A 22269-nucleotide genomic window follows, 5' to 3' on the forward strand; every position below is an offset into this window, starting at 1 on the left:
GCCCTGCCATCTCTATGGGAGGCAGAGGAAAGCTGGCAGCTCGGGTATGAATGTGCCGTTCCCATCCAGTGAACAAGGACAACAAAGAACTGTTGGGAGGCAATCCTCAATGCATATGCTTACCTACTGTTAACTATAAACAAAAATAAATGGAATGTCGAGAAAACATGTGATGCTCTTTTTCAAACTCATGTAGGAGATAGAGTTTTAAGTTTAAATTTATTTTTTAAAATTTATTTTAATTGGAGGTTAATTACTTTATAATATTGTATTGGTTTTGCCATACATCAACATGAGTCCACCACAGGTATACACGTGTTTACCCCAAACCCTCTCCCTCCTCCCTCCCTGTACCATCCCTCTGGATCGTCCCAGCGCGCCAGCCCCAAGCAACCAGTATCATGCATCAAACTTGGACTGGCGATTCATTTCATATATGATATTATACATGTTTCAATGCCATTCTCCCAAATTATCCCACCATCTCCCTCTCCCACAGAGTCCAAAAGACTGTTCTATATATCTGTGTCTCTTTTGCTGTCTCACATACAAGGTTATTGTTACAATATTTCTAAATTCCATATATATGTGTTAGTATAAATTGCCAACATCCGCTGGATCATGGAAAAAGCAGGAGAGTTCCAGAAAAACATCTATTTCTGCCTTATTGACAATGCCAAAGCCTTTGACTGTGTGGATCACAAAAATTGTGGAAAATTATGAAAGAGATGGGAATACCAGACCACCTGATCTGCCTCTTGAGAAATTTGTATGCAGGTCTGGAAGAACAGTTAGAACTGGACATGCAACAACAGACTGGTTCCAAATAGGAAAAGGAGTACGTCAAGGCTGTATATTGTCACCCTGTTTATTTAACTTATATGCAGAGTACATCATGAGAAACGCTGGACTGGAAGAAACACAAGCTGGAATCAAGATTGCCGGGAGAAATATCAATAACCTCAGATATGCAGATGACACCATCCTTATGGCAGAAAGTGAAGAGGAACTCAAAAGCTTCTTGATGAAAGTGAAAGTGGAGAGTGAAAAAGTTGGCTTAAAGCTCAACATTCAGAAAATGAAGATCATGGCATCCGGTCCCATCACTTCATGGGAAATAGAAACAGCAGAAACAGTGTCAGACTTTATTTCCCTGGGCTCCAAAATCACTGCAGATGGTGGGTGCAGCCATGAAATTAAAAGACGTTTACTCCTTGAAAGGAAAGTTATGTCCAACCTAGATAGCATATTCAAAAGCAGAGACATTAATTTGCCATCAAAGTTTCGTCTAGTCAAGGCTATGGTTTTTCCTGTGGTCATGTATGGATGTAAGAGTTGGACTGTGAAGAAGGCTAAGGCTGAGCGCCAAAGAATTGATGCTATTGAACTGTGGTGTTGGAGAAGACTCTTGAGAGTCCCTTGGACTGCAAGGAGATCCAACCAGTCCATTCTGAAGGAGATCAGCCCTGGGATTTCTTTGGAAGGAATGATGCTAAAGCTGAAACTCTAGTACTTTGGCTACCTCATGGGAAGAGTTGACTCATTGGAAAAGACTCTGATGCTGGGAGGGATTGGGGGCAAGAGGAGAAGGGGACGACAGAAGATGAGATGGCTGGATGGTATCACTGACTCGATGGACCTGAGTCTCAGTGAACTCTGGGAGTTGGTGATGGACAGGGAGGCCTGGCATGCTGCGATTCATGGGGTCACAAAGACTTGGACACGACTGAGTGACTGATCTGATCTGCTCTGATCTGATACTGTATTGCTGTTTTTATTTCTGGCTTACTTCAGTCTGTAGAATGGCTCCAGTTTCATCCACCTCATTAGAACTGATTCAAATATATTCTTTTTAATGGCTGAGTAATACTCCATTGTGTATATGTACTGCAGATTTCTTACCCATTCATCTGCTGATGGACATCTAGGTTGCTTCCATGTCCTGGCTATTATAAATAATGCTGCAATGAACATTGGGGTACATGTGTCTCTTTCAATTCTAGTTTCCTCAGTGTGTATGCCCAGCAGTGGGGTTGCTGGGTCATAAGACAATTCTATTTCCAATTTTTTAAGGAATCTCCACATTGTTCTGCATAGTGGCTGTACTAGTTTGCATTCCCACCAACAGTGTAAGAGGGTTCCCTTTTCTCCACATCCTCTCCAGCATTTATTGCTTGTAGACTGTTGGATTGAAGCCATTCTGACTGACGTGAAATGGTACATCATTGTGGTTTTGATTTGCATTTCTCTGATAATAAGTAATGTTGAGCATCTTTTCATGTGTTTTTTAGCCATCTGTATGTCTTCTTTGGAGAAATGTATATTTAGTTCTTTGGCCTATTTTTTGATTGAGTCATTTATTTTTCTGTAATTGACCTGCAGGAATTGCTTGTATATTTTTGAGATTAGTTGTTTGTCAGTTGCTTCATTTGCTATTATTTTCTCCCATTCTGAATGCTGTCTTTTCACCTTGCTAATAGTTTCTTTGATGTGCAGAAGCTTTTAAGTTTTATTAGGTCCCATTTTGGAGAAGGCAATGGCAACCTACTCCAGTACTCTGCCTGGAAAATCCCATGGACGGAGGAGCCTGGTAGACTGTAGTCCATGGGGTTGCTAGGAGTCGCTTTTCACTTTTCACTTTCATGCATTGGAGAAGGAAATGGCAACCCACTCCAGTGTTCTTGCCTGGAGAATCCCAGGGACGAGGGAGCCTAGTCGGCTGCCGTCTATGGGGTCGCACAGAGTCGGACACGACTGAAGCGACTTAGCAGCAGCAGGTCCCATTTGTTTATTTTTGCTTTTATTTCCAATATTCTGGGAGATGGGTCATAGAGGATCCTGCTGTGATTTATGTCGGAGAGTGTTTTGCCTATGTTCTCCTCTAGGAGTTTTATAGTTTCTGGTCTTATGTTTAGATATTTAATCCATTTTGAATTTATTTTTGTGTATGGTCTTAGAAAGTGTTCTAGTTTCATTCTTTTACAAGTGGTTGACCAGTTTTCCCAGCACCACTTGTTAAAGAGATTGTCTTTAATCCATTGTATATTCTTGCCTCCTTTGTCAAAGATAAGGTGACCATATGTGCGTGGATTTATCTCTGGGCTTTCTATTTTGTTCCATTGACCTATATTTCTGTCTTTGTGCCAGTACCATACTGTCTTGATGACCGTGGCTTTGTAGTAGAGCCTGAAGCCAGGCAGGTTGATTCTTCCAGTTCCATTCTTCTTTCCCAAGATTGCTTTGGCTATTTGAGTTTTTTTTTTTTTTTTTTTGTATTTCCATACAAATTGTGAAATTATTTGTTCTAGCTCTGTGAAAAATACCGTTGGTAGCTTGATAGGGATTGCATTGAATCTATATATTGCTTTGGGTAGTATACTCATTTTCACTATATTGATTCTTCTGATCCATGAACATGGTATATTTCTCCATCTATTAGTGTCCTCTTTGATTCATTTCACCAGTGTTTTATAGTTTTATATATATAGGTATTTAGTTTCTTTAGGTAGATACATTCCTAAGTATTTTATTCTTTTCGTTGCAATGGTGAATGGAATTGTTTCCTTAATTTCTCTTTCTGTTTTCTCATTATTAGTGTATAGGAATGCAAAGGATTTCTGTGTGCTGATTTTATATCCAGCAACTTTACTATATTCATTTTTGAAGTTAAAAAATATATAATATAATTTTAAGTTTAAAATATTTCTGAGTCTAGGCTTCAGTTCAGTTCAGTCATTGAGTCATGTCCGACTCTTTGTGACCCCATGAATTGCAGCACGCCAGGCCTCCCTGTCCATCACCAACTCCTGTAGTTCACTCAAACTCATGTCCATTGAGTTGATGATGCCATCCAGCCATCTCATCCTCTGTCGTCCCCTTCTCCTCCTGCCCCTGATCCCTCCCAGCATCAGTATCTTTTCTATTGAGTCAACTCTTTGAATGAGGTGGATAAAGTATTGGAGATTCAGCTTCAACATCAGTCCTTCCCATGAACACCCAGGACCAATCTCCTTTAGAATTAACCAGTTGGATCTCCTTGCAGTCCAAGGGACTCTCAAGAGCCTTCTCCAACACCACAGTTCAAAAGCATCAATTCTTTGGCACTCAGCTTTCTTCACAGTCCAACTCTCACATCCATACATGACCACTGGAAAAACCATAGCCTTGACTAGACAGACCTTTGTTGGCAAAGTAATCTCTCTGCTTATGAATATATTATCTAGGTTGGTCATAACTTTCCTTCCAAGGAGTAAACATCTTTTAATTTCATGGCTGAAATCACCATTTGCAGTGATTTTGGAGCCAAAAAAAAAAATAAGTCTGATACTGTTTCCACTGTTTCCCCATCTATTTCCCATGAAGTGATAGGACCAGTTGCCATGATCTTCGTTTTCTGAATGTTGAGTTTTAAGACAACATTTCCACTCTCCTCTTTCACCTTCATCAAGAGGCTTTTTAGTTCCTCTTCATTTTCTGCCTTAAGGGTGGTGTCATCTGCATATTTGAGGTTATTGAGATTTCTCCCTGAAATCTTGATTCCAGCTTGTGTTTCTTCCAGTACAGCATTTCTCATGATGTACTCTGCATATAAGTTAAATAAACAGGGTGACAATATACAGCCTTGGCGTACTCCTTTTCCTATTTGGAACCAGTCTGTTTTTCCATGTCCAGTTCTAACTGTTGCTTCCTGACCTGCATATAGGTTTCTCAGGAGGTAAGTCAGGTGGTCTGGTATTCCCATCTCTTTCAGAATTTTCCACAGTTTATTGTGATCCACACAGTCAAAGGCTTTGGCATAGTCAATAAAGCAGAAATAGATTTTTTTGTGTGTGGAAATCTCTTGCTTTTTCCATGATCCAGCGGATGTTGGCAATTTGATCTCTGGTTCCTCTGCCTTTTCTAAAACCAGCTGGAACATCTGGAAGTTCATGGTTCATGTATTGCTGAAGCCTGGCTTGGAGAATTTTGAACATTACTTTACTAGCGTGTGAGATGAGTGCAATTATGTGGTAGTTTGAGCATTCTTTGACATTGCCTTTCTTCGGGATTGGAATGAAAACTGACCTTTTCCAGTCCTGTGGCCACTGCTGGGTTTTCCAAATTTGTTGGCATATTGAGTGCAGTACTTTCACAGCATCATCTTTCAGTATTTGAAATAGCTCCACTGGAATTCCATCACCTCCACTAGCTTTGTTCGTAGTGATGCTTTCTAAGATCCAACTGACTTCACATTCCAGGATGTCTGGCTCTAGGTAAGTGATCACACCATCGCGATTATCTTGATTCCAGGGTAGCTCTCCTCATAAGACTTCTTTGCTCAATCAACAGAGCACACCAGCACAACTGTAATTGTAATTTAGGGGGCTGTGATTTTGTCCCAACTTTCATCCACGGCACCCCCAGTGAGTGGCAGCCACTTTGGATCTGCCAAAATCACTGGTTTACAAGCCTGGCTACACAGTAGAATCACCTCAGAGGTTTCTCTGATGCCCAGCCACTCCTCTAACTCTGGGATCAGGATCACTAGAGGGAGAGGTGATCCTGATGAGCAGAGGGTTGGCAAACCCCTGGTCCATCAGAGGACTCTCATCTTCTGCACACATTGATTATAGATAGCAGTGACCTGAAACCTAAACCAATCAGCATAAAATGAGGTGCAACAACAACAGTGGTCTAAAGATACATATGTATCTTAATCCCTGGAATCTGTGAAAAATACCTAATATGGTGAATGATGTAAGTAAGGATATCCAGAGGAGGAATTCATCCTAGATTATCTGGGTGGATCCTAAGTGTCATAACATGTATCCTTATAAGAGAGGCTCAGAGACCTTAGAGGTAGACAAGTGGAGGAGAGGTGATGTGATGGTGGAACAGAGAGAGATGCAGCTGGAAGTCAAGGAAAGCCAACAGCCACTGGAAGATGGAAGAGGAGGATCTCTGGTAGAGCCTCCAGAGGGAGTGTGGGCCTACCTGCCCCCTGATTTCAGACTTCTGGCCTCCAGAACTGTAGGAGAATAAATGTGTCTTGTGTTAAGAAATAAATGAGAATTCCATCTTCCTGACATCCTCACCAACACTTGGTTTTGTCAGTCTTTTTAATCATAGATATTCTAATGGATGTGTAGTGGTATCTCATTTAGTTTGAATTTTCTTAATGGCTAGTGATGTTGAACATCTCTGTATTTGTTTGTTTGCCATGAAGATTTTCTCTTGAATTGTTTTTTATTATAGTTTATATGATTTAACATACACTATAATGGACAGTTAATTAATTTATACAAATTTAACTATTTTGTTGAGAACAAATTATAAAAACTATATAAAAATAAAGCATCTTTCAGTTTACACATTTTATAAAACAACATACTGAATGCATTCTTAATGAACTCTATTTACGTCCCTTCCTTTATTAGGCACTAACATTTGGAGCAATGGGGCTGAGTCAGACTTCATATCAGATGCAACATCAAGTCTCTTCATTTATTCTGTTTCTGTTGGAGCACAGAGGGTGTAATGACAATGGGGAGAAGGACATAAATGGCATGTTTTGCAATATTGGGGCATTTTTGAAATGGGTTGCTCTGAAAATCATTATTTCATCTTGGATAGCTCTCCTTCCAGTTTTTCAGGTTCAGAAGGCTAAAATTTTTCATTCTGAACTGTTCAACTTTTTGTGTTTTCAGAGCCACAAAATTGACTTTTTGTTTAAAACTGTGGGTCTTTCAGATCCATCTACGAGCCAAGTAAAATAAATGTTTTAATACACAAGGAACATTGAAACTCTCACAAATATGTGCTGAAATTACGACTCATAATAGGCTGGCAACTGTTGAGTAGACAGCATGCTGCTTACCTCTCCATGGGCATCATACATGGACACATGAGGTACCCTTATTTCCTGATCTCCCCAGGTGTGCTGTACCATTGTAAAGGGGACATTGTCTTGTTTCAGTAATAACCTCTTATAAACATATTTAATATTGTTCTTACATATATTTAAAAACTACATTTAAGAACACATATCCTTGCATAGATTTTTGCTGCTGTTGTTAAAGAACTGACTGTTAAGATCATGGATCAGTCTAAGAAACTTTGAACCGAGCAGATTCACATTCATTATTTCACTGAATTTTATTTCAATTCTAGACAAAATAAAATTCACACTTTAGCAGGTTAAAACTCATTTTAAATGTACTATCTGAATAAAAGATTTTTTTTTTTTTCAAATTGCTCCAGCCTGTTGTGAAGAACAAGGACTCAGGATGTGAGATTTGGATGGAATCTTTAAGCCCATCTAGCTGAGCCTCCTCAGCTAACAGCAGACTGAAATTACCTTATGAAATCTCACAGCAATATAATAGTTTTCTGTGTAAATCTCTAAAACACAAGGGTGTTTTAAAATAACCACAGTATCAAATGCCCCACCTAAAAACAATTAGCAATAATTTTTATCATAATCAAATACCCATTTATATATATAACAATTTGAATATATATTATATATAATAATTTGAATTTATAATTATTTCATAGAAGATAGATTCGCTATCGTCTTAATATATAATCACTGTCTAATCTGTCCTTTTATCCTTTACTTGTCCCACAGTAGCTGAGTCCTGCACTCTGTAAATGTTGTCATACTACATTTCACCAGTAGATGGCACTGCTAATTGTGGGGAAGAAAGATGCTTGTTACCATTCAGATTCCGGCTTCAACTTCCCCAGGAGTTCTGATTCAGTTTGTCTGGGTAGGACTTCCCATCTTCTCCAAGTAGTTTGGAAGAGTTTGTCAGACTTTGAGAAACAATGTATAAGGCCCTCATTTGCCTCAAACTGGGATTGTTAAATTTTCTAATGGGGCTTTATTTTGATACAGGAATGGGAATTAGAAAAAAATATTGTAGTCTAGTAACAAGCAGGAGAAAAAGGTATAATTTAAAGACTTTATAACAACAAGAACTTTAACTTGTTTAAAAAAGTATAATTTAAAGACTTTATAACAACAAGAACTTTAACTTGTTTAAAAAGTATAATTTAAAGACTTTATAACAACAAGAACTTTAACTTGTTTAAAAAGTATAATTTAAAGACTTTATAACAACAAGAACTTTAACTTGTTTAAAAAAGTATAAAGACTTTATAACAACAAGAACTTTAACTTGTTTAAAAAAGTATAATTTAAAGACTTTATAACAACAAGAACTTTAACTTGTTTAAAAAAAGCAGTGTGTTGAATATATCAGCACTGCATATGAAGTACAAACCCTCAGGTCCAATTAGAATTCTGTTAGCCTGGAATCAAAAGACCCTCATCTCACACAAATGGCCTGTGTAGTCTTGGGTAAATCACATGACATCCTCAGATACCAATGGAAAGAAACAGCTCTGAGACACCCCTCTCCCACTCCCCGTGGACTGGGTCCTCTGCGGCTGTGTGAACTGGTTGTATTTAAGCAGGTGGGAGGACACAATATTGAGATTTGGAGTATGACTGTAATTATGATCTCACTTGTACTCTCAGGTTGATGATTTTTTTAACTTCTTTTTCTAGATGAATTATACAAATATGCCAAAGTCAGAAACTAATTTTATTGAGTAATTATATATTTTTAATAGCTTATGTTTATAGCAGGATTGGGCTGGAGGGAAGAAGGGAAGATTACTGGCAGAAAGATGGCAAATTGCACAGAAAACCATTACATTGCTATGAGATTTCATAATGTGATATAAGTTTGCTGTTAACTGAGGAAGGGTCAACTAGATGGGCTTAAAGATTCCATCCAAATTTCACATCCTAAGTCCTCATCCTTCACAACAGACTGGAGCAAGTTTTGAAAATAAGTTTTTATTCAGATAGTACATTTATAATGAGTTTTAACATAGATCATTTGTGCAAATAGATTAAATTTGCTTTTTTCTTAAACAGAAAATTATAAAAAATAAGGGCCTCCATTATTTAACACTAAAAATTGTTGACCAAGTAAAGATGACAGGAGCTTTTCATGTTACTTACCTCTTTAAAAAAAAAATTGTTTGACATAAAATTTTTTCCTTTATTGTGCATTGAACCTGGACTGGCATCTCGTTTCATACATGATATTTTACATGTTTCAATGGCATTCTCCCAAATCTTCCCACCCTCTCCCTCTTTCCAGGTTCAATGCACAATACTGGATGCTTGGGGCTAGTGCACTGGGACGACCCAGAGGGATGGTATGGGGAGGGAGGAGGGAGGAGGGTACAGGATGGGGAGCACATGTATACCTGTGATGGATTCATTTTGATATTTGGCAAAACTAATACAATTATGTAAAGTTTAAAAATAAAATTAAAAAAAATTTCCTTGAAATTGGAATGTATTGAGCTTTTTATGCATGATACACAGAGTCAACAGGCTATTTTCAATTTTTGCGTTCATATATTTATTTATAATTGCAAATTGCATACAAATGATGTCTTCCTTTGTGTAAACTGTTAGCTAATGTCACGATTATCAGTGCCATCTACTGGTGTTAAGTAGTATGACGACATTTACAGAGTGCAGGATACTGAGCTACTGCGGGACAGGGAAAGGATAAAAGGACAGATTAAACAGTGATTATATATTGACGAAAAGGGTATTTGATGATGTTAAAATTATTTGTAATTGTTTTTAGGTTGGACATTGATGTGGTTATTTTAAAACATCTTTGTGTTTTAGAGATTTGGGGCTAAGTCTGTCCCACTATCTGTTCCTTATGGCCTGTAAGCTAAGAACAGTTTTTTTATTAATATTTTTAAATGGTTGAAAGAATCCAAAGAAGAATATTTGTCTCATAGGAAAATTATATGAAATTCAAATTTCAGTGTTCAAAAATGAGGTTTTATTGGAGCATAGCCATCCTCATTCACTAATATTTGTCTGTGGCTGCCTTTGTGCTCCACTAGGAGAGCTGTACTCTTGCCTAGAAAATCCCATGGATGGAAAAGCCTGGTAGGCTGCAGTACATGGGGTCGCTAAGAGTCAGACACGACTGAGTGACTTCACTTTCACTTTTCACTTTCATGCATTGGAGGAGGAAATGGCAACCTACTCCAGGGTTCTTGCCTGGAGAATCCCAGGGATCGGGGAGCCTGGTGGGCTGTCGTCTATGGGGTCACACAGAGTCGGACACGAGTGAAGTGACTTAGCAGCAGCAGCAGCAGCAGGAGAGCTGAGGGGTTGCAGAGATCATCCAATGTGAAAATCCTGGAAATGTATTTCCTGGTCCTCTATAGGAAACCTCTGCCCACTCTGCCCCAGAGCTCTGCTATTCTAAGTGTAGCATGTGGACCAGCAGCATAGGCTGGCCTGGGAGGCAGTTGGAATCTTGTCTCTACCCCAGACCCACTGACTCAGAATCTCTGGATCCCAGGTGAGCCCTGCTCACAGTACAGTACAGTCAGAGAAGCGCTGGTTTAGAGGCCCTGCTCCGTCCTCCTGTGGTTGCACATTCCCCAGGGGCAGGCAGAGAGGGGTAGGGGCATGGCCACCTGGAGCTCCACCCCCTCCAGGTCATGCTCTGAGCACCTGGAGCCCAGAATCCTGCTTCCAGCGGCAGTGCAGGCCTCTTCCTGGGGCCCATGCCCCAGCTCGACAGGTGGTCAAGATACAGCTGTTTATCTAATTGTTTTTAGGTTGGACATTGATGTTGTGGTTATTTTAAAACATCTTTGTGTTTTAGAGATTTGGGGCTAAGTCTGTCCCACTATCTGTTCCTTATGGCCTGTAAGCTAAGAACAGTTTTTTATTAATATTTTTAAATGGTTGAAAGAATCCAAAGAAGAATATTTGTCTCATAGGAAAATTATATGAAATTCAAATTTCAGTGTTCAAAAATAAGGTTTTATTGGAGCATAGCCAATGCTCCAATAAATCCCATTGTACTTGAAGGCTTGGGGTGCTCTTGCTTGAGCAGTGGATTCCTCAGAGCATAGAGAGGGTGAGAGCCAGGTGTGGGAAGAACAGGGGGAGGGCTGGGGGCTGGGGCGGGCCTTCCCTCTGCTGTCCTCCCTTCTGGCTTCAAACTCCGAGGTCCAGGAATCCCAGCCTACTAGGTGGTTATGAAGGTGCACTTGACAATGTGTTAGCTTGACTTTTAACTTTTAAATATTTAAATATATAGAATGGGCTTCATTTATACTCTTGACCCAGGGCCCACAGATGTGAGTGGCAGGTCTGTTAAATGCTTCTCAAAGTGTTCAGAGATCCCCCTGCATCATATCCAATAGGGGTGTTGGTTAAAAATTCAAATTTCCAGGCCCCACTTGTGTGACTCCCTCAATCAGATCTTTAGGGAATGGAGCCTACTGCTGCTGCTGCTGCTGCTGCTAAGTTGCTTCAGTCGTGTCCGACTCTGTGTGACCCCATAGGTGGCAGCCCACCAGGCTCCCCAGTCCCTGGGATTCTCCAGGCAAGAACGCTGGAGTGGGTTGCCATTTCCTGCTCTAGGAACCTATATTCTAACCCCTCCCCTGGTGACTTTGATCTACAGCAGAACTATAGGAAAACTTGTAATGAGGGTGAGGGGAGTGTGGAGAGGAGCAGGAAGCATCAGGGAGAAGAGAAGGAGGTCTCAGGTCAGAGGAAGGTGTCGACCATGAGCTCACACCTTCCTGCGTCTCTCCTGATTTTCTTCACAACTTAGCCTGACCCCACCCCTGGGAGCTGGCTGCAGGGAGAAGCTGCCAGAACGGGGCAAGGGTGTCCTCCTGCCGACCGTGGGGCTCTCGGGGGCTGCTCTGCAGAAGGAAGGACCTGAGTCAGGGGCAATAGGAGCAAAAGGGCTGCGGGCGCCTGGAGAGACCACACGGATACACCTGGGGGGCTCAGGCTGAAGCTGCTGAGCAGGTCTTTGGGCAGGTAGACCTCCTGGTCCTGCCGGGACACGGTGGAGCTGGAACAGAGGCTGCATATGTCAGTTAGGAGTCGAATGACGTTGATCAAGGTCCTTAAGCTCTGTGGGTTTGTTCTCCTTGTCTGTAAGATGGGGATCCTAATACTGTCTGAGCTTGCATTAAAATTAAACGTGATAAAGTAAAAACACATCCTGCCTCACAAAGCAGAATAAGGGGCTGCTGCTGTTTATTGGGACACTCATTAGCTTACATCTCTGCACTTTCGGATGCTCGATATCATAGGCACTTGTCACTGGCTGTGCTCAGTCATGCATGACTCTTTGTGACCTTGTGACTGTAGCCCTCCAGGCTCATCTGTCTATGGGATTTTCCAGGCAAGAATACTGGACTGCGTAGCCATTTCCTCCTCCGGGGAGTCTTCCGGACTCAGGGATCTAACTCACGTCTCCTGTGTCTCCTGGATTGGCAGGTGGATTCTTTACCACTTAACCCAGGAAGCACCTGTCACTGGACCATAAGACCAATTTCTCAACCTCCAGGGGGCGCTAGTGGTAAAGCATCTGCCTGCCAATGCAGGAGATCTAAGAGACGTAGGTAGGGGAACAGCCCCTGGAGGAGGAAATGGCAACCTACTCTAAATATTCCTGCCTGGGAAATCCCATCCTCTGTTCCACCGGGTCCCAGAGAGTCGTCACGACTGAGCACACACACACACACACACACACACACACCTCAAACCCCAGGCACAGGAATGGTCCAGTCACAGGCATGTGCCAGACCTGTGCTTGGCCAGTGGCCTGGAGCTCCCTGAGCTTCCCTGGGCAGGAGCAGCTCCTGAAGTTCCTGCCGAACTGCTCATCCTGTTACAGTTCCCAGGGTTTGCCTCCCAGCAAGCTCATAGGTTGTGCTGAACTAAGCACATACGGAGGATATAAAAAAAAATGTACCTGGATGAAAAAACAGAGTAAACAGAGTGATTCTTCAGGAGCAGGAGTGTGCATTTCTGTGTGCAGGGTGTAGATGAGGTGCTCATAAGTTTGTGCTGACCTAACTGTGGAAAATTCTGAAAGAGATGGGAAGACCAGACCACCTGACTTATATCCTGAGAAACCTATATGCAGGTCAGGAAGCAACAGTTAGAACTGGACATGGGACAACAGACTGGTTCCAAATAGGAAAAGGAGTACGCCAAGGCTGTATATTGTCACCCTGCTTATTTAACTTATATGCAGAGTACATCACGAGAAACGCTGGGCTGGAAGAAGCACAAGCTGGAATCAAGACTGCTGGGAGAAATATCAATAACCTCAGATATGCAGATGACACCACCCTTAAGGCAGAAAGTGAAGAGGAACTAAAAAGCCTCTTGATGAAAGTGAAAGAGGAGAGTGAGAAAATTGGCTTAAAGCTCAACATTCAGAAAATGAAGATCATAGCAACTGGTCCCATCACTTCATGGGAAATAGACGGGGAAACAGTGGAAACAGTGTCAGACTTTATTTTTTTTTGGCTCCAAAATCACTGCAGATGGTGATTGCAGCCATGAAATTAAAAGACACTTACTCCTTGGAAGGAAAGTTATGACCAACCTAGATAGCATATTCAAAAGCAGAGAGATTACTTTGCAAACAAAGGTCCATCTAGTCAAGGCTGTGGTTTTTCCAGTGGTCATGTATGGATGTGAGCGTTGGACTGTGAAGAAAACTGAGCACCGAAGAATTGATGCTTTTAAACTGTGGTGTTGGAGAAGACTCTTGAGAGTCCTTCAGACTGCAAGGAGATCCAGCCAGTTCATTCTAAAGGAGATCGGTCCTGGGTGTTCTTTGGAAGGAATGATGCTAAAGCTGAAACTCCAGTACTTTGGCCACCTCATGCGAAGAGTTGACTCAATGGAAAAGACTCTGATGCTGGGAGGGATTGGGGGCAGGAGGAGAAGGGGAGGACAGAGGATGAGATGGCTGGATGGCATCACCGATTCGATGGACATGAGTTTGAGTGAACTCCGGGAGTTGGTGATGGACAGGGAGGCCTGGCGTGCTGCGATTCATGGGGTTGCAAAGAGTCAGACACGACTGAGCGACTGAACTGAACTGAACTCAACTGAAGGTGAGGCTTGTGTGAAACCTCCAGGGAAAACTGTGCCACACTGAAAATCACCAGCAGGGGGCAGCATAATCCACGTGTCCAGGTGAGCAGTGTGCAAAGGCCGTGGAAAGAGGGGCCGGGAAGGCCTCACACGGGGCAAAAGGGGTCACAGGCCCCCCACCTCATCTACACCTTATACACAGAAACGCACACTCCTGCTCCTGCAGAATCACTCTATCAGTTTACCCTGTTTCCTCATCCAGGTACAGGTCTTTACATCTTCAGTATGGCAAAGGCCAGGGGTTTGTAAACTTGGCTACAGGGGAGTTCTTTGAAATCCCAGTGCTGAAGCCTTGTCAGTTAACTCAGAAACTTGGGGGAGGGGAGGCAGGAGTCAACACTTTTTAAAACCCCACAGGTGATTCCACCTTGCAGCCAAGTGAGAACCATTGTTGGAGGCAAAAGATCTCATGTCTTCCCAAATGGCAGCTGCTTTCATTACTAGAAAGTGTGAACAAGTATAAGTTGCTCAGTTGTGTCTGACTGTTTGTCACTCCACGAATTATGTGGCCTACCAGAATTCCATGGACTTCCCCAGGGAAGAATGCTGGAGTTGGAGGCCATTCCCTTCTTCAGGGAATCTTCTCAGCCCAGGGATTGAACCTGGGTGTCCTCCATTGCAGTCAGATTCTTTACCATCTGAGCCACCAGTAAAACCAAAGATGGTTTGATTTCTTCCTATTTTGCTACTGACCCTCGCCAGTCAGACCCCAAAGGCCAAAGGGTTCCTTCTGCCAGGTATGTGTATGCTCAGTCACTCAGTCATTTCTGACTCTTTGCAACCCCATGGACTGCAGCCCACCAGACTCCTCTGTCAATGGGATTTTCCAAACAAGAATAGTGGAGTGGGTTGCCAATTTCAGCTCCAGGGGATCTGCCTGACCCAGAAATCAATGAGAGTCTCCTGCACTGGCAGGCAGGTTCTCTACCGCTGAGCCACCTGGGAAGCCCCTCTGTCAGGTATGGCTTGTCCATTGAACGTGATATAGAGGACAGGCTTGCACCTAAAAGCACCCCTGGGACTGCTGTGTGTGATTCCTGTCAGCTGGGGGATGGGTGGGTTCTCACAGGACAGGCTCAGGTGTGCTGCCCGTGACTCCAGATCATAATGCTGGGTCAGCATCTCTGCACACGGCCCCCTGGCCGCCATCTTGAATCACAGTGCTGGGCTCAGCATCTCTCCACACGGCCCCCTGGCTGCCATCTTGAATCACAGTGCCGGGCGCAGAGACTCCGCACACGGCCCTCAGAGCTGAGGTGTCGGCACAGCCATTTCACACCACGGAGTCTCGTCTGAAGGACCAAGTGCGAGGCTTCTGCGGGTGGCGCCCTGTGAACAAGTGAAAAAAGACTCAGCACAAAGGGAGAGATAAAAGGTAAACTTCATTTCATTAACCAGATCCTGACTTTACTCCCAGGGAATGGTTGATGGGCTTTATCAGTGATTGTTCCATCACAGCCCAGCCTCCTTGAATACTAAGGGCCCCAGCTTAACTTTAATGACTGTTTCCTTTGTTACCTGTGGAGATCATCTTGATGAAGAGAAAGAGACAAATTTCTCTTCTATGCCTGAAGACCCAAAAGGGAAGGTATTGATATAATCAGTTTTGTTTTTTTACCCATAAGGTAACTCCCTCTTGGCTGGGGCTTGATGTTGCTCCTGAAATAAGTGGGAGTCTGTGGTGCCCTTCATTTGAGGAAGACAACCTGGTATTGTTTAAATGGGCAAGGGAAGGGCCTAGGCATGGGTACAGAGAACCAGGTCTGGATTCCCAGATGAGAGGCTAAGATGGCCTCATCACTATGGAAACAGTGTTTCTATGCTTGTGAGACAGGAAGGAAGGGGGCACAGATATTGAGAAAAATGGGATCCCACAAAAACTGGATTGAACCAGCTAAAATCAAGATGGTGTTGAGTACGGTCTGGCCTCTGACCTTTAACTCTTACATCTTCATTATAACACCAAAATTCACTCCCCTCTCACTGTGACAAGTGCTGTGATAGTTCCAAGGCTGACCATAGAAAGCCAAATAGTGATACCGAAGAGGCGGGTCTGGCTTCTCGCCGCTCAAAAGCCAATAAAGAGGCCAGGTTGGTAGAAAGGAACATTTACTTTATTTTGGATGCCAGTATGTGGTGAGGGGAAGGCTGGGAACCTCTCCAAAGGCTGACTGCCTGCTCCTTTGAGAATGAAGGGACAAGAGCTTTTATAGACAGAGGGAGAGGGTTGCATGTAGAAATAGCAGAGTCAAGCTGACCATCATCTTGAGATTGGTCATCGGTGGTCTGACCAGCTTCATCTTGATTGTTTTAAGTATAGTTACTCTTCAGTTCTAGGGTTTGTTTGTTTCCATTTCTCAAGGTCCATTTTCAGATCTGTGGCAGCTTATATCATGGCTACAGTCCGGTCATCATGTAGTTCTTTTACCTGGAGGGGTTTTCAGTACCTATAAGACAGCTCACAGGGTATGGCTCAGAATATTATCTATAGCCCTTGGGAAGGAATAAAGAGGTCCTTGACTATGCTTAATGGCTACATTGTTATTATTTGGTGTCCTTTAACTGTTTTTCTTTGTATCTGCATGTTTTCACTTCTGGGATTAAATTTATTATTTGGCTAAAGATTTTCAATAGACAAAAGGAAGGCAGAGGACACTAGGCAAGGACCACAGGGTCCTGCTCCATTTCAAAAGTGTGCAGTGGTTCAGTTCTTAAAAATCCCTGTTCCTTCCCTGTAATAGCAAGAATATTTGTCCCACTTATTATCATATGAAATTACCCAGCCCATGACAACTAACAACCTGGATCCTCTCACCTTCTGAGAGGGTCCATATTTTGACTATGGAGTGTGTGTCTCCCTGAATAAGTCCATTTTCACTCTACTTCAGCTCCCTCTTCAACTCTCTCCTGCAGGAAGCCAAAGACTCTGACTTGGAAGCTGGTCCCTGGTACTCCCACATCTCCCAGGATGAGATATTTCCTTCTCCTGCACCACTTGTAACATGGAGAATGAAGAATAGGGACTATAGATCTAACCTGATTATAAAGCAGATGATCTAGATTTAGGAAGAGTTCTTATTTATCTTCCTGGTGTTGTTTCTTAAACTTTAGCAAAGTCTGGTTTCCACTTTTCTGGGCAAATGTTTTTTAAAATGTATTATTTTTATTTATTTATTTTGATGGTACGGGGAGGGAGGAGGGACGAGGGTTCAGGATGGGGAACATGTGTATTCTGTTTTTAAAATCAACTCTGCTGTGGGATTTTAAAGGAAGGATGTAACTGAGTTCTCATCTGCTCCCCAGATGGATGGCACACGCTTCATCGCCTTCTATGGCATTCTGTCATCCTGGCTCACAGACTGTCTAAGCTTGCTGCCTCCCTCTTTCTGAATTTTCCAGACCCAAAGTGGGAAATCAGGTTTTTCTATTTTACTTGTAACACAAAATGATGGTATGGGAGTCTCCTCTGCAAAGCAACCAACTCACCTGGCTTCTAGCAGTAGGTAAGGCACCAGCTGTACTTGGGTTGGGGGGGTTCTATGATATCCTGTATCCCCTCTACTTTGTCCTTGCCTGGGAGGTTGAGGATGATGACCATTGGGGACAGGGGTCACCAACTCTCTGCCTCTTGTCCCCAGACCTTTGCTCTCCTCTGGCTTGGGTTTCAATCTCTCTTCTCTGGAGGAAAATTCATTTGGTTAAGTTTTCTTGCAAACTGTGCTTTTCATGCCAGCACCAGTGGTCTTTAAGCTATAACCTCAAGGAATTTTCATTCCTTTAGCACAAACATTCATACCATAGCAAGGACAATTAATTTAATATTCTGATAAAATATCTTGCTATAATCTCCACTTATTGAACATCCCTTCTGCATCAGAAATTACAAAAAGCACTTTCACATAAACAGTAACTCCATGAGACAGTTATTACTTTTTTTTTTTTTTTTAATTTTGGCTTTGTTAGGGCTTTGTTGTGGCACTCAGGACCTACGTTGTGTCATGTGAGATCTTTCATTGGGGTACATGGACTCTCTTATATGGAGCGGCCAGGCTCAATAGCTGCAGTGCTCAGGCTTAGTCACTCTGCTGGCATGTGGGCTCTGAGTTCCCTGACCAGAGATTGAAACCAACTCCCCTGTCTTGCAAAGCAGATTCTTAACCACTGGACTACCAGGGAAATCCAAGATACTACTTTTTAATACCTATTTTACAGATGAGAAACTGAGTTCAGAGAACATGTGTCACTCAACTAGAGGTGGAAGAGTTGCCCCTATTATGGGGTGGCCTTCCTTATTTATCTGGTACAGCTTCTGGAAACCTTAAGAGTTTCCAGTTTTTGGAGGATCAGATAGAAAGAAAAGACAAATGTTTTAATTCTACTTACAAAGTGTAATTAACCAAATTGTTGTAAGTCATAATTAGCTTGAGGGAAAGGATTTCCTTATGTTAGGAAAACACTAACTTAATCACTTAAATCACTAATATTTTAGACAAAAACAGTAAAATTTATAAGCATATTCTCCAGTTCACTCAGCAACTAGTCCTTTTTGTTAATGGTTTTATTGAAGGCATCAGGTTTTCCATTAGGACTTCATAATTTCTTACAAAGTTTAGCTTGTAGTTTGAAACTTATCAGAAATATGTACTTGTCAAAAGTCCTTCCCATGAATCTTCTTAAAAATGAAGCAGTTTTACAAACACATCTGAGTACAACAACAACTGTCTGTATGATGAAAGACTTCTTGCATACACGTGCAGGCTGTACAGGTCAATAAATTGTTTTTCTCTTGTTCATCTGTCTTACATCAATTGAATTTCCCAGGCCCCAGCCAGAGGGCCTAGAAGGGTAAAAGGAAAAGGAATTTTCTCCTCCCTTACATGGTAAAATATACATAACACAAGTGAACAATTTTAATCATTTTAAAATGTACTATTGTGGGTGTTGATTATATTCACACTGCTGTGCAACCATCACCACAGTCCCTCTCCAGAGCTTTTTCATCTTCCAGTTGAAACTGTGTCCATTAAACACTCCCCACCCTCTCCCAACAAACACCATTCTACTTTGTGTTTCTATGAATTTGACTAGTCTAGGCCCCTCATATAACTGGAATCACAGTATTTGTCTTTTGGTAACTCAGTACTTCTGGACACCATGTGTGTACTAACCAATCCTAACCAGTTCTCCAACTCACCAGACACAACTGTGTCCCGCAATTTAAGTCAGTTCTGACACTATCTGCCTGAAGTTAGTGTTAGACCTCATCATGGGTTAAGGACTCAGTCTCACAAGACTGCCCCTTCTCAACTTCAGAGCCAGTCTTGAGTCCTGTTCTCCTTATGGACTGCTCATAAATCAGGGTTCCCATAACCCCTTCCTTGGGTTTGGTAATTTTCTAAAGTGGCTTACAGCTCAGGAAAACAGTTTATTCAACTAGATCACTAGTTTATTATAAAAGGATTCAAGTCACGAACAGCCAGATGGAATGGATGCAGAGCAAGGTAGGAGGAGGGGAGGGGCTTCTAGGCCCTCTCCAGGAGAGAGCTTCTCAGAACCTGCATATGTTCACCAGCCAGGAAGCTCTGTGGACCCCATCCTATTCATTTTTTATTGAGGCTTCATAGAAACATACTTAGGCAAGGTTGATTAAAGCATTGGTGGGCTGAAACTGCCAACCCTTTAATCGGTGTGATTTTTCTGACAAGCAGATGCATTCACTAAAACTCAGGTGTAGTTGAAAGGGGCTTATTACCATTATCAAGATACTTTTTCACTCTTAGAGCACCTAAGTGTTTTAGGAGATCTGTGCCAGCAACAGCATGAAGATTAAATAAGTATTCTGAGTCACAAGTCTTCAAGGTTCATCCACTCTGCAGCATGTGTCAGAATTCCCTTCTTTTTTAAGGGTGAATGATACGCCACTGTATATTTATACCACATTTTGTTTATTCATTCCAGAAATAATACTTTTGAATGCTTCCTATATATTCATGTGGGCTTTATATACGGGAAAAAAGTTTGAAGTTCTTTTTTATTTATTTATTTATTTTTTACTTTACAATATTGTATTGGTTTTGCCATATATATTTCCCTCTTGTACTGATTCCTGCTTATTGGCTGATTCAAAATTTATTTCTTTGAGGGATAAACAAAGTTAACCTTGACTTCTTGCTTATGTACTTTTCTCTGTGCATCAGTTCACTGCTGAGTAACTGTCCTTCATGCCACAAGAAGGATGTGCTGTGGTCTTTCGTTTTCCCTCCTCTTATCAAAACAGGATTCCTCAGGGCCAGCTGAAAGGTTGTTGTTGAATCACACGAAGACACTGGGATTCTTGGCCCTGGGAGGAGAAGAATTCAATCTGGGGCCAGAGACGAGGCTTGATTGCTCAGAGCTTTTGTGTAATAAAGTTTTATTAAAGTATAAAGGAGATAGAGAAAGCTTCTGACATAGGCATCAGAAGGGGTCAGAAAGAGTACCCGCTTGCTAGTGTTAGCAGTGAAGTTATATACTCTCCAATGAATCCAAAGAATGTCTGGAGGTTGTAAAGACCTCACCAGACCTACTCCCATAATTTACATTTTAAGATAACAGAATTAGCCAGAAGGTTTAATCCAGAGACTATCCTCAGGCAGGATGCATTATATAATCCTAAGGAATGTAGAGAAGGAAATGTTTGTCCTTTCTTCCTCCTTGAGAATTCCAGATCCCTCTCTCCTTAGGGACCCCTAGACTCCTTATCAACCTGCCTAGGAAGTGACTCTCTCACAGCCTAGCAGTAGAACAGACACTAGGGAGTCGGGAACTGTCATCTCAGTAGCTTGGCAGCTTTGTGCCCATCATCTGTGCTCACCTCCACTGACCAGTACTGGCCACTAGATCAGGGTATCTCGCGGCGGGGTGGGGTCTCTTCCAGGAAGGCCCCCCAGGGTCCTGAGCCATTCCAGTTGGAGACCTTCCCACAGCTCCCTTGTTTGGTCCTGATGAGGGCAGCGTGCCCTGAGGGCGGGCTGCTATCTGCTTCTGCCAGCTTTCTCCAGGTCTTCACTATAGCTGAGGGGCATTTCTGCTTCAGCCTGCCCCTCCCTCTCCACCTTCTGGGTGGGGGTCCGGGCTCAGAGCGGGCCCTCCGGTAGCGTTTGCAGCCAGGGTGGAAAGGAGGGTGCCTGGGGTCCTGTGCCCTGTGCCCCCCGCCCCCCCACCACCACCATCAGCGGCGCCTGCAGCCTTGCCTCACACCTACATGTGGCCCGCAGATACCCCCACCCCACAGGCCGTCAAGATGCGGCCGGTGTCCCCGGAGGAGAAGCCCAACACGATGCAGGACTTGAACATCTGCTTGCGGCTGTTCTGGTGAGCCCCGCCTGGGCTGAGACAGCCCGCAGCCTCAGGGCCAGTGCCTGACGCTATTGTGCCTTGCAGGGGCTGAGGGTCGAGGTCAGGGCGAGGGAGAGCTTTCCGATGGCTGCTTGTAGCGGGTGGGGTCTCCCCACGCCAGCCGCGGGGGCCCCTGTCTGTGCCCTCTGGGTGAGGCGGCCGGAAAGGGTAGCAGGAACGGGAAGAGTGACATGGTGGCAGGGCGCAGGGTCTCCCTGCCTTGCAGCTCACTGCCCTGTCAGCCTCTTTAGTCCTGGGAGCAGGAGGGGCAGCGGGAGCAGGAGGCAGGGAAGCTGAGAACCCAGGCTGCCTCGGGGGGTCACTGCCAGAAGGAGAAGGACCGGACCCCGCATGCCATCCTTAGCCGGCTTCCCCAGGAGAGCTCCGGATTCATAATTCTAAACTAGTTCACACACTTTCCCCACTAAGCAAAAGACATGAACAGGTTTCTTAATCTAATTAGTGCTCTGCTCTTGTTGCCATCTGCCAATAATGTCCCCAGCTTTCTCCATATTCTTGAGGTGACAGCTGAGTTCCAACTGCACCAGGCTCCCTTGTCACTGTGTCTATGGCCATGTCTCCCTCCCTCCCTCTGTGTGCATCTCTCACTATATTTCAGTATCTAGTTGTGACAAATTTCATGTGTGTAAAAAAACACTTTTTAAAAGATGAACGGGGACATGATTCTTGAACCCATTTTGCTTTTATCTGGGATACATTGAGAGGACTGGAGGATGTATTTGACCAGCCCTTTTTCTTACTGTGAATCTCTGCTTCCACTTTTGAAAGTCACCCTGGGGATGGGGTCCCTGAAGCCTGTGGGATCTTATCTGCATCTCTAGCCTTTCCAGAAGCAGTGCATGGTC

At 43.1% G+C, this 22269-nt stretch overlaps 1 protein-coding gene across 5 annotated transcripts in view; it reads left to right on the forward strand.

Annotated features, from left to right (window-relative positions):
• Positions 1–15074: 15074 nt before the first annotated feature.
• Positions 15075–22269, forward strand: part of LOC523431 (ATP-binding cassette sub-family C member 4-like) — a 46322-nt gene continuing 39127 nt past the window's right edge. The window contains exons 1-2 of one of the 5 annotated variants that reach the window (XM_059892306.1): positions 15075–15401; positions 17330–17529. In XM_059892306.1, the coding sequence (XP_059748289.1) occupies positions 17480–17529 (50 nt within the window). In that variant the 5' untranslated portion in view covers positions 15075–15401; positions 17330–17479. The remainder of the gene's footprint in view (positions 15402–17329; positions 17530–22269) is intronic. The other 4 variants (XM_059892307.1, XM_059892304.1, XM_059892305.1 and 1 more) reach the window with 4 other exon arrangements.

The sequence above is a fragment of the Bos taurus genome, chromosome 12 (assembly GCF_002263795.3).
Source record: "Bos taurus isolate L1 Dominette 01449 registration number 42190680 breed Hereford chromosome 12, ARS-UCD2.0, whole genome shotgun sequence".
Classification (NCBI taxonomy): domain Eukaryota; kingdom Metazoa; phylum Chordata; class Mammalia; order Artiodactyla; family Bovidae; genus Bos; species Bos taurus.